This window comes from Anarhichas minor, unplaced genomic scaffold (genome assembly GCF_050575085.1).
Source record: "Anarhichas minor isolate MPS153535 unplaced genomic scaffold, ASM5057508v1 ptg000073l, whole genome shotgun sequence".
Classification (NCBI taxonomy): domain Eukaryota; kingdom Metazoa; phylum Chordata; class Actinopteri; order Perciformes; family Anarhichadidae; genus Anarhichas; species Anarhichas minor.
Window position 1 is genome coordinate 4,935,074 of NW_027466519.1, and position 12,804 is coordinate 4,947,877.

General features: G+C 44.4%; 1 protein-coding gene across 1 annotated transcript in view; it reads left to right on the forward strand.

Annotated features, from left to right (window-relative positions):
• igsf9a (immunoglobulin superfamily, member 9a) overlaps positions 1-12,804 on the forward strand; it is a 42,092-nt gene that overhangs the window by 11,642 nt on the left and 17,646 nt on the right. Inside the window, exons 4-6 of the mRNA XM_076079459.1 lie at positions 1,157-1,305; positions 1,925-2,036; positions 4,655-4,796. Of these exons, the coding sequence (XP_075935574.1) occupies positions 1,157-1,305; positions 1,925-2,036; positions 4,655-4,796 (403 nt within the window). The remainder of the gene's footprint in view (positions 1-1,156; positions 1,306-1,924; positions 2,037-4,654; positions 4,797-12,804) is intronic.

Here is a 12,804-nt window from a genome sequence, read left to right on the forward strand (position 1 = left end):
TCACATCCTATTGTTTGCACTCTGCCTCAACATTTGAGAGTGTTGGTGGCCTCCAGGCTGGAAATGCAGAAGTAAATCTTCTTTACATGCTGAAGCTTATATCTTATAGGGACCCAGAGTAAGTATTCGGCAGGTGGTTTTCTAATTACACACCAGAGGTTCCCCGGGTCTCTCCTGTGTACAGACAATAAAACAAACATCTCAAGCTGTAAACCAGATAAGAAAAGAAAAATTACTCTGATTATTGCAAAAACAAAAACACTGAAGCCGTTTTCTCTGGTTATTTATTGTGCGAAGGTACAATAAGGGTACGAGTCAGAAGAATTGGAATAGAATGTTGAAGTTGCAATGGGTTTGTTTTTGTTTGGAGTTGGAAGTTAAAAGAAAAAGGCTCTCCGTATGTTCTCTGATGAGATCTGAGACTTAAAGTGGCAGCAAAACGTTCGCGTTCACAGATCTGAAAGCGGCGTAACTGACATCACTTCGGTATATGAAATAATAATGTACCCTAATGTCAGTATACTGAGCACAGGCTGCCACTGTTGAATAAACTATAGCTATATAAAGATGAGGAATGAGGGAGACAAAAGACGTTTTGCCTGCTAGTCCGGCTTTTGTCTTTGCAGGGTTTTTCTTATCTTGGGAGACGGCTTTAGATTTCTCTCCGTATCTAACATTAGAATTTCTTTCACCTAAATTCACCTTTATTTGAAGAACCACATTTCCAAATGTAAGTTTATTTTTATAGAAAATCTTGGGTTATTCATCTTAAACAGTAGGCGGTTATATAGATGTATAGAAGACGATGTAGGATTTTTTCGCGGGCCTTGCGGTGTATTACCACTTTCGCATTATCGTGAATATCGTCACATGAGTGACATGAAAAAGTGGTCCAGCTTGCCATAATAGTAGAGAAGTGAAAAAATACTGGAAATATCATATAAAAATGCATCATTTATGCAGGAAAACCTTTATGATTACCTTATTTAAAGTTTGATTGTTTTTCTAAAAGTATGTGTCACTAAAAAGACGTGTGCCATCTGTGATGCAATAAAATGATTCCACAATTATTTTTGGATAACCGAGACATGACATTTTCATATAATTACATGCCTGTAGTTTAGTTAAATGTTCACCTTAATGCTTTGTTCCATAGCTCCACCCACCTTCACTGAAGCCCCGCCTCCTGTGATGGAGGCTCTGGTTGGAAGTCGCCTCTCTCTTGCCTGTGTTGCTGTTGGCAACCCCACCCCAACCATCTCTTGGCTAAAAGATGGCAGTGTGATTCCAAGAATAAATTATCAGGTTTGTTCATACAATTGTGAAGGCATTGATGTATGAATAAATGGATTTATTTTCATATGTATCTGGCTCTATCCACTATACATCTGCTGTGTCTTCTGTTTGTACTGTTTCCAGTAGCATATATTAGCAAAATTACCAAAATGCATGCCACTTGTCAACCTGCCCCCTCTCCATCCCATTATTAGCAGAGTGAGTGCAGGGGCAGAATATCAGAATATGTTAGTCCAGCATTCCTGATTCTCTGATCCTGATATCTGAGTGAGGTTTGTGCGAGTCAGAGTCTGTGTCCCCGACCAACTGCTCGTAGAAATGTGAAATGTGCCAAGAAGCCCCAAATACAAGCTGCTTTTTGAAGTGGTCACAATCAAAAAAACTTCAGAAAACACTGTTTTAATGTTCAGCATTTAAAATCTCAATCTGCAAAGGAACTAGTAACTGTAGTCGTAAAGTACTTCAAAATGTTTTTTAAGTACAGTACTTGAGTAAATGTAGTTTAATTTGTACATATCGTATGTATGCAGGTATCTGTTTATCACAGGTGCAGTATGTGTGTGTACCTGTCTGGCTGTCTGTAAATATACCCATGTATTGAATCATCCACCTTCATCATATTTACCAGGACGGAGTCTTATCTCTGCGAGCAGTGAGCATGCAGTCAGCAGGACAGTACACCTGCCACGCCTCCAACTCTGAGGGAAACGTGACTCGCATGACCAAAATGAAGATCAAAGGTCAGTTGCTGCCTGCCTGTCCTGTCCGTCTTCCTGTCCCGTCTGTCTGCGAGCGCTGCCTGCAGGTTCGTTCAGTGTCTGTGATGTCTGTGCGCCTGACTGGCAGCGTGCCACCGCCATTTACATCTCTGTGTTTCTCCGTCTTGCATCATATGACTGAGTGGTAACAGAAACTTGAACTGAATTCTTTAACTCTGGTTCTGTCCCTGTGCAGATGATACTGATATCACGATATGAGACGGGTTCTCCTCCGGGGATGTTAGGGCTCGCTTTATTGTGATAAAGCTTTGTGTTTAGCTCAATTTCAAGGCTGCATTTCAGAGGAGCTTGTCGAGACCGCTGCAGCTGAAATATATTAAATATATTTGTTCAGTCAACAAATTCACATCAATGATGATTTAGTTTGTAAACACAATCCTGGTTGAGTGGGAAATGCGCATTTCTCTTGAGGTATATGGTCAAAAATGTATCATGAGATTTAATGTTTTTTTAATTTTGACAGATTCACTTACAGATTTACAAAAAAATAAGCGTCCAATGTAAGGACAAATGCGTGTAGAATATGCCACCGTGTGTCATAGGATTACACCGACTCAGCAGCAGTGCATAATACATTGTGGAATGTATTTCTGACTCCTTCCTGCACTCCTACTCCTCCACCTACTGATGATTTTCTCCGGAGAACCAGGACTCGTCTGGAGCGTGGTGCGTGGTGAAAATATTTCGTTTTTGGCATCGCGTTCCCCTGAGGTTTCACTTCATTTTGGAATCTCTTTAGCCGCAGTGGTCCCATTTTTGAATAATAATCGCCATGAGCTCACGCTGCCTTAATACCGCTCGGTCGAAGTTAACATTAACTGAGCTTTTGGCTGCGTTTGTGCGCAGCGGTTGCCACATGGATGGATTATAGGATACTAACAGCTATGTGGATGAAGTCAGACTAAAAGCTTTAAGTAACCTCTAAACTGTCGCCCATGCATATCAAGCATTTTAAGGTCATGAATCTAACCGGTAATGACTGCTGTGGAGATCATGCGGTTATTTATACATGAATCATGTGGCATGTCAAGCCTCCTTTATTAGCTCTTTGAAAAAAAGGACACGTGTTGGTGTTCGACACGCTAGAGGGAAGAGATCAATGTGACATTTTAGCGCCACGCTGTACTAGCTGTAAGTGATTAGTTGCCAGGGAGACATTGGTATATTTGACAGCTTAGAGTCTGAGAGATGTTGTGATATAACTTTTTAATTTCGGGAGAGAGGAGGGGGGTTCATTGGCAGTTGTTCTATCGGTCGCTTGCCATACAAATTGAAAATCATGATTCTAAAAGCCCTAGCTCGTTCTCTCACAACACAATATTCTTGTTGCTTCAATGGTAATTTGGGATTTGTCAACCTGGACCCTATTTTCACATGTTTTTGTGACCAAGTGACTAATGGGTAAAACTTTTCTCGGTTCAAAAAGAGTGCCGGTGTTGTTAGAATTTTGTTGGAGAACAGAAAGCGTAGCTTAGCGTTATATAGAAAGATTTTGGCTGAACATTTAGCTGATTTCGACGGCGTGGATGAGCCTGTCAGTGGGGAAAAAAACCAGTACATTGATGGTGAGGAGTTGCCCCGAGCGATTACACTACAGCCTGTTTAACAGCTTTTGTTTACAGCGCTCTCCCTCAATACCCGACCAATTCCAGCAAAACGTTGTCCCCATTAGTCAGGGTTGAAAAATACAGAAGTTACCCTTGGACCAAGTGACTTTTCCTTGCATGGCGTTACTCCATCAATGTATAAATCCTCACATGTGAAATATTGCACCCAACCAATCTGACCTTTCAAAACACACGTGTCTCATATTTTCATTTATTTCATCTAGCGTTATCTTAATGCCACTAGAACTGATAAGAGGGGAATCTTCAGATTCAGATAACATGGTCATGTTATCTGAGCTTTAGTATGACTGATGATTCTGAGGTACAGCATGATAATCTGCATCTGAGGTACAGCATGATAAAGGTTGCGCTGCGGTACGGTCGGTAAGTCAGACTTGCGTCATATTTTACACCTGGTTCCAGTTTAATGTCTCTGTGTAATATGTTGCGTCTATCACCATGAGTCGTCATCATCATGAGTTGATGCAATATAAAAGGGGAGTAATGGGTAGAATGTAAGATATTAAGATGGATTCATTTATGTCTTGTGTTTGTGAAAATGGATTGTGTGTCTTTTACCCTCTTTTACCAGCGCTTACTGTGAGTAGGGCCAAGAAAGAGGAAATCTGTGAATAGACTGTTGAAACTGGTGTTTGTGCAACATGAGCTCAATCAGTTGGGTGTAGAAGATATTTGATTTGTTATTACGGGTGTTGAAGTCTGAATGAGAAATGACATGATGCAGACGTTTGACTGTCATGTCATTTTGAAGGCAGTGATAGATCACTCTGCACATAAAATGTTGATTGGTCCTGACGTTGAGATATTTTTGAGCTATTTTGTGACACTTTAGAGACGGAATGGTTCAAAAGAATAATCAATAAATGAATCAATAAGGAAAACAGTGGTTAACTGCTGGCCTTTTTGTGAATATACTTAATGTGATGTCTTGTGTAACCTGCCTCCCACTAGGTCCACCTGTTATTGTCGTCCCTCCCACAAGCACCTCTCTCAACAAGTCCCAGAATGCACTTCTCCGGTGCCAGGCGGTGGCCGACCCCCCCAACATGACCTACGTGTGGCAGAGAGGAGGCGAGAACGTCCATCACATAGAGTGAGTGAAGTCGTTGCCCTTTTGTTCCCGAGCCGTCCAATTACACACATTTGATGTTTTATGCGGTGCGTTTCGGCAGGTGGGGTGAAAGTGTTTGCATTTTGAGTGGTTTCCCCTTTTCTGTTCTTAAAGTGGTGGTTACGTTTAATTCAAATCTAACCATGCACATTTCACGGTAGAGTGCAAAAACAAAACGTTTCACAGAGAGGAGATGAGAAATAAGATCAACAGAAAGAGATGCAACACAACAGTGGAAAGGTGAAATAAACAAAGGATATTCAGGAAGATCAGTCAGATTGACTTTGTAATTATAAAGATAAAATAAACAAACCCTCTCCCATAAAGTCTTCTTGCTGTTCCAGAGGTGAGATCTATAGAGACTAAACTGTACTTCTTTATATCCACACAAGCTAAAATCTTCCAGTCAAATGAACCTCCTCACAGGTCTAAGTTTTATTCCATGGAGCTACAGTACATGAGAGCCAGCCCCAGTAAACCAGATGGATCTAGAAGAGACGTTTCTTACAAGCCTGTCTGACATGTACTCCTGTGCCGGTCCACTGAAGGATTTGATAACATAAAAATTCTTCTAAAACTGACATGGAGAAAGGGGAGAGATGTTAAAAACTTCCCTTTCGGTCTGAAAAAGTCAACTGAAGTCAATTTATTTATGAAACTCTTGACGCTGCTGGGGCATACTTTGCTGTACATCGGCAATATCCCCATGAGGATAAAAGGTGTATTTTTTTGCTACTTCTGATGTAAAGTTCAAATCGGCATAAAAAAACACACCTAGGTTACTGGCTGTGGGCTTGACATTTTGTTACCGGGGATTTATAAAAAGCGCAGCTTCTCTTATTCAGATTTTTGCACCTCAGTTGAAGGTATTTCAACATCATATCAACTAGAAGTCAACAAGTTGTGTATCGTCTGTTGTTGAAAATCCATGGCTATGGAAGCACGTGTTGTCCCAGTGGCACTGTGTGAAGAATGAAGGTTGCAGATGCCCAAAGTCGATGCACAATAATTGATATTCGCTGGAAAATCTAATGAAAGTAGTGATTCTAATTCAGCAAATCAATGTCAAGGTGCATCACCACATCGATGCAAAAACATAATGACTTGATGTCCTTGTTTTTTGTATTTTTTTTTTTGTTTAATTGTATATTCTATGTATGTACATTGAGAGCAATGTGAAAACCGGAGTCCAATTCCATGTATGCGTCACTCGATAAATGACCATTTGTCATGTTAGAGCAGTGACACAAGCCCACAGGGAAGTATCAGCCACCTCTGTTACAGCTCATTGGCTTTCTTTTTCGGCACATGTACTGTGTGATATGGTGTAATCCAGAGATAAAATAAGAGTGAACATTGTTTTTGGCTTCTTATTGACCCAAATGGCCAAAAACAACCCGGGCTTAGTAAAGACAATATGTGATAGTATCTGCCAAAAGGACACATAGAATACAAACATAAGTAAGATACAGGAAAGAAAGAAAGCTTGCTACTTTAAATAAAACTGTGGAAGCACTGACTGAGCTTCTCTGTAGGAGCGGCTTCACAACAGCAGTGTTCAGTTCCAGGATGAAGATCAGAGTGAGCGGAGGATGGTTGATGATTGCCATGAATGATTGAGCACTCTCTTAGGAAACAGTGGCTGGGTTAGGGTCAGTTGAGCAGGTGGAGGGCTTAATTAGCATTACTTCCCCTCCTGAGCGTTTCGCCATCGCACGTATCGTTGTTCATCACAGCTACACTCCGGTTAATACTCAACCTGATTCGGATGAAGACAAAAGTTTCTGAGAGGCTTTTTGGAGCTACTCTGCTGTTAACAGCTGAGTAGCGCACACCGGGATTATTCTTATTACCTGCTGTGGATTTTCAGAAACAAGCTCTTTTATAATTTGTAACGACGCACCGCCGTTACTTAGACCACGGATAGTGTACAAGTGGCGGTAGTGGATGTCTGTGTGGCGGAACATTATCGGGTGTATATATTGCAACAACTTACCTCTGCCTGTTTCCTCTTCCCAGGGTGTTCGGGCAAAATACTTCCCCGGGGGCTCGAGCACCCATTTATAGTTCCGGGAAATACCAACTACAGGAAGCGGATAGGGGGAAGTGAAAATAGGTGTTGCTGTGTTTAGTTAGATAAATGATGGTGTTTATCATTTACTTTATTTATAGGCATTCTAATTCGTTGTTCATTATTATAGATACTTGTGGTGTGGGTAAAATCTGGTAAATATTTATTATACATATATGTTAGCAATATACTTACCCGTAGATGGCAGGGCTGGTCCAATTAGCTGGACCAGGTGTGTATATAAGGGCCTCATTTTGTTTGTGTGGGGGGTAGTAAAGGCAACTAGATACTGGTGTCAACGTTGGTGCGATGGTCGACCTTTTAAAAATAAAAAGAAGCATCTTCTGAACTACTCTGGCCTCCTGAACTCTTCATTTGCCTCCATGGCCACTCGGGCAGGTTTACAAGTGGCGGCAGTGGTAAAGGCCTGTCGATATATTGATGGGACCAAGGACGAGAAGGAAAAAGAAGAGCGAGCACCAGGAGAGCCCAGAGAAGGGGGGACCAGAGACTTCAGCGGTTCAGCGAGTGACTGCAGCAGCCAGGACGCCTGACAACATGGAGGAGTTGACAAACCTGGTACAGTCGCTGGTTCGCTCCCAAGCAGCAAGAGATGAACTGATTGAAAAAGAGACCACACGCCAAGACCAGAGATGGAGAAGTATGGAGCACGACGTTCATCGGATTCAAGCGCAGGTGACTGAAATGAGGGGTGAATATGACAGCAGAGTGGATAATCTAAGCGGTGATGATGACGTAGAGGAGGGAGGTCCGAGGATGATGGCCAGCCAGCAGAATGAGCCACTACAACCTCTACGGCGGGCCCCACACATCCACAGAGACCCTAAGTTTATACCTCTCTCTGCAGATGATGACATTGAACATTACCTCACAACGTTTGAAAGAATGGCTAATGTCTGCCATTGGCCAAAAGACGAGTGGGCTATTCATCTAGTTCCTTTGCTCACAGGTAAAGCACGCAGTGCCTATGTGCTTATGGAAGTATCAGAGTCTGAAGAATATGAAAAGGTCAAAGAAGCTATTTTAGCTAAATATGAGATCACAGCTGAGACATACAGACGAAGGTTCCGTGCACTGGACATTAATCGTGGTGAAACACCGCGTGAACTGTATGTGCGGGTGAAGGACATGTTTACCAAATGGGTAAAACCAGAGAGCTCCACTGTACAAGAGATTTCTGAGTTCTTGATTCTAGAACAATTTCTGAGGATGGTTGAGCCAGAGCTGGAGGTTTGGATCCGGGAACGTGACCCCGAGACGGCAAAAGAGGCTTCCCGCCTTGCAGAGGTTTTCCTGTCAGCCAGAGCCGGGAACAGAAGAACCACCTTTGGCCGTGACAGCCACTTCACCGGACGCAGTAAGTCCAATGGGGGTGAAAGGGGTGGTCAAGCGCAGGTTAGGCCTCCATACAGTAGCAGACAATTCTCTCCCAGTAAATCCAATGCCAGTAAAAAGCCTTTCTCCAGTTCTAGGCCAGATACACGGTGCTATCAGTGTAATGCCCTAGGTCACACTCAGTACACATGCCCTGCAACCAGACAAAGTAAGCCTTCTCTTTTGTGTTCAGTCCCCAGACCCACTCACGCATTTCCTGTTCAAAAAAGAGCGCTCATTGCCCCAGTGTTGGTGAATGGTCAGCGTGAGGAAGCACTCTTGGACTCGGGCAGTTTTCAGTCTGTGGTTCGGTCTAGTATAGTACCCCGAGAACTGTGGAGTGAGACCACTTCCAACATTAGTTGTGTTCACGGTGATGAAAAAAGGTACCCCACAGCTGAGGTTTATCTTACTGTAGGTGGGCAGACTTACCTATTGTCAGTAGCATTAGCACCCAAACTACCCTATGCTGTTATTTTGGGCCATGATGTCCCCACACTGTTAGATTTGATACAGCAGGCTAAGTGGGAGGGCCAGGCTACCACTGAGGGACAGATAGAGGGCACTGTAGAGGCACCAGTCCAGAAGGTTGAGCAGCAGCTGGACCCCCCACCTAAAGTAACTGCATGCAACATGGTCACAACTAGGGCACAGAAAGACAGGAATAATCTTGAGGAGTTACCTTTTTACAATGCTGAGTTGGAGGCAGGGACAATTAAGCAGCCCAAGTCCAGAGCCCAGAGAAGGCGAGAGAAGGTTTTGGCTACGGCCAAGAAGCAGTGTGAAGGTGTGACAAAGCCCAACCAGCCTTTCGGTTTTCACATCCCTTCGGACATAGCAGCATTGCAGCTAACGGATCCAGCACTGAAATCCTGGTTTGATAAGGTCACAGAGGTTGAGGGTGAGAGACGGGGCAGGATAGACTGTTTAGCAGAAGCTACCTATGTGGTTACAAATGGCATCCTTTATCAGCGGCAGGGGAAGGATGAAGCCTTAGTTTTGCCACAGAGTCTTAGTCAGAAAGTCATGGAGCTGGGTCATTCTATCCCCTGGGCAGGCCACCTAGGATTTCAAAAGTCCCTCAACAGGATTGCCAGGAGATTTGTTTGGCCAGGCATGTATGTCCAGATTAAGAATTTTTGCGCTTCATGTCTTGAATGTCAATTAACATCACAAAGGGGAGTAGCCCGAGCTCAGCTTCATCCGTTGCCTATCATTGCTACCCCATTTGATAGAATAGGCATGGATGTAGTAGGGCCCCTTGAGAAAAGTTCATCAGGCAATAGGTACATCTTGGTCATTTGTGATTATGCCACCCGCTATCCAGAAGCCTTTCCCCTCAGATCTGTTAAGGCCAGACAGGTTGCCAATTGTCTGTTACAACTGTTTGCCAGAGTAGGCATACCGAAAGAAGTCCTTACAGACTGTGGCACCAACTTTATGTCCAAACTGCTTCAACAAGTGTATCAGCTCTTAGGAGTAAAAGGCATTAAGACCACCCCATATCATCCCCAGACGGACGGGCTGGTGGAAAGGTTTAATCAAACACTTAAAAGCATGCTGCGGAAGTTTGTCTCCCAAACAGGCTCGGATTGGGAACAATGGTTGCCGTACTTGCTGTTTGCATACCGGGAGGTGCCACAGGCCTCAACAGGATTCTCACCGTTCGAGCTTCTTTACGGACGCCAGGTGAGGGGGCCATTGGACCTCCTGAGAGAACACTGGGATAATCCGACTGGAGACCAGGAGGATGTGGTTTCCTATGTGGTTAAGATGCGAGAAAGATTGGAAAAAATGACAGTTCTTGCACAGGAACACATGAGAACTGCGCAGGCTAACCAGAAGACCTGGTACGACAAGAAGGCCAGGGAAAGGACGTTTCATCCAGGACAGCAGGTCTTGCTTCTACTGCCTTCCAGTGACTGTAAGCTGTTGGCCAAATGGCAGGGGCCTTATGAAATCACCAAGCGCCAGGGTAAGGTCACATATGAGCTTTACATGCCTGACAGAGTGAAAAAGCATCAGTGTTTTCATGTTAACCTGCTGAAGGAGTTTCAAGAGCCTGCACCACCAAACCAGCTGCCGGTCCAGCAGCAGCTCCTGATCCGTGCCCTGGTTGAGGAGGAAGAGAGAGAGCAGTCGTTTCCCAGCGATATCTCGGAAGCCAGTTCGTTTGAGCTGTCCCACCTCCATCCGGAACGGCAGGTGGAGATCAAAGCAGTAATCGACCCAGAGCTATTCCAACTAAAGCCTGGCTTCACAACTCTGGTCCGGCATAAGGTCCACCTGAAGGAAAGCGCCATTCCTCGTCGGAAGTGGTATAGGATCCCTGAACGGCTGGTGCCAAAGCTCAAGAAGGAAATTGAGCTGATGCTACAGCTGGGGATAATTGAAACGTCAACCAGTGAGTGGTGCAGTCCGGTGGTGTTGGTCCCCAAAAAGGATGGTTCGCTGAGGTTCTGTATTGATTTCAGGTACCTGAATGCAGTTTCAAAGTTTGAATCCTACCCAATGCCCCGGATCGATGAGTTGCTTGAGAGAGTTGGGAGCTCCAAGTTCATCACCACGCTGGACCTGAGCAAGGGGTATTGGCAGCTTGCCCTGGCTCGGGAGACCAAGGAGCTGACAGCCTTCAAGACACCCTATGGGATGTTTCAATTCAAGGTGATGCCATTCGGTCTCCAGGGGGCACCGGCTACGTTTCAACGACTCATGGACCAGGTGTTGAGGGACGTTCCACAGTTTGCGGCTGCCTACTTGGATGATGTCGTCATCTTCAGCCAGACATGGGAGGAACATGTTTCTCACCTGCGACAGGTCCTCCACCTGATCAAGACGGCTGGGCTAACCATCAACCCACTCAAGTGTGCCTTTGCCCAGAAGCAAGTGGAGTACTTGGGCCACGTGGTTGGACAAGGCGTGGTCAAGCCTCGAGTGGGAAAGGTGGATGCCATTCATACATATCCTGTGCCCACCACCAAGAAGAAGGTTCGTGCCTTTATGGGGCTTGTGGGGTGGTACAGCAAATTCATCCCCCACTTTGCTGAGAAAGGAGCCATACTCACCGACCTCACCAAGAACTCGGCCCCAAACAAAGTCAGATGGAATGAAGGATGTGACCAGGCCTTCAAAGACCTCAAGGGGGCAATTTCAAGTGAGTCTGTTCTCCACAGTCCTGACTTTTCTCAACCATTCATTCTGCAGACAGATGCCTCAGGGGTTGGTCTTGGAGCAGTGCTCCTTCAGGAGACGGATGGAGAGAGACGTCCGCTGTTGTTCCTGAGTCGTAAGCTCCTGGACCGAGAGACAAGATACTCTACTGTGGAGAAGGAGTGTTTGGCCATGAAGTGGGCCATTGAGTCATTGAGGTACTACTTGCTGGGACGTCACTTCATCCTTGAGACGGATCATCGTGCTCTGCAATGGCTAAATCGGATGAGGGACTCCAACACGCGTCTCACGGCATGGTACCTGTCCCTACAACCCTATGACTTTACAGTCATGTACCGTCCGGGGAAAGCCAACCTTGTGGCAGATTGTCTCTCCAGAGTACATGAAGACTGAGGTACTGTACTCTCGAGAGAGGGGGGAGGAAATGTAACGACGCACCGCCGTTACTTAGACCACGGATAGTGTACAAGTGGCGGTAGTGGATGTCTGTGTGGCGGAACATTATCGGGTGTATATATTGCAACAACTTACCTCTGCCTGTTTCCTCTTCCCAGGGTGTTCGGGCAAAATACTTCCCCGGGGGCTCGAGCACCCATTTATAGTTCCGGGAAATACCAACTACAGGAAGCGGATAGGGGGAAGTGAAAATAGGTGTTGCTGTGTTTAGTTAGATAAATGATGGTGTTTATCATTTACTTTATTTATAGGCATTCTAATTCGTTGTTCATTATTATAGATACTTGTGGTGTGGGTAAAATCTGGTAAATATTTATTATACATATATGTTAGCAATATACTTACCCGTAGATGGCAGGGCTGGTCCAATTAGCTGGACCAGGTGTGTATATAAGGGCCTCATTTTGTTTGTGTGGGGGGTAGTAAAGGCAACTAGATACTGGTGTCAACGTTGGTGCGATGGTCGACCTTTTAAAAATAAAAAGAAGCATCTTCTGAACTACTCTGGCCTCCTGAACTCTTCATTTGCCTCCATGGCCACTCGGGCAGGTTTACATAATTGCTTTGTTAAAAATTGTGTAGTGCTCTTTGAGAATGTCAAAACCGACTTTCAGTTTTTTTTTTTACCATTTACTCTCAGTATCCTGCAGTTTTTTTAGGTTCAAAATATCCTCAATTCCATGCCGGTGTTAGGTTTTCGTTTGAAGTTGTCTTCCTTGCACATGTAGAGTTTATTATAAAATATGATATAATATCATAGGAACAGGGAACTATTGGAGGGTATACATTATTATTGTGCTTACAGCTAGAAAGGGAGGAAGAAATCCTGCTGAGCAGCCCTGACATTTATACAGCTACAATTGCATCTTGTGGCAAAAGTGTGTAACAAAATTGATT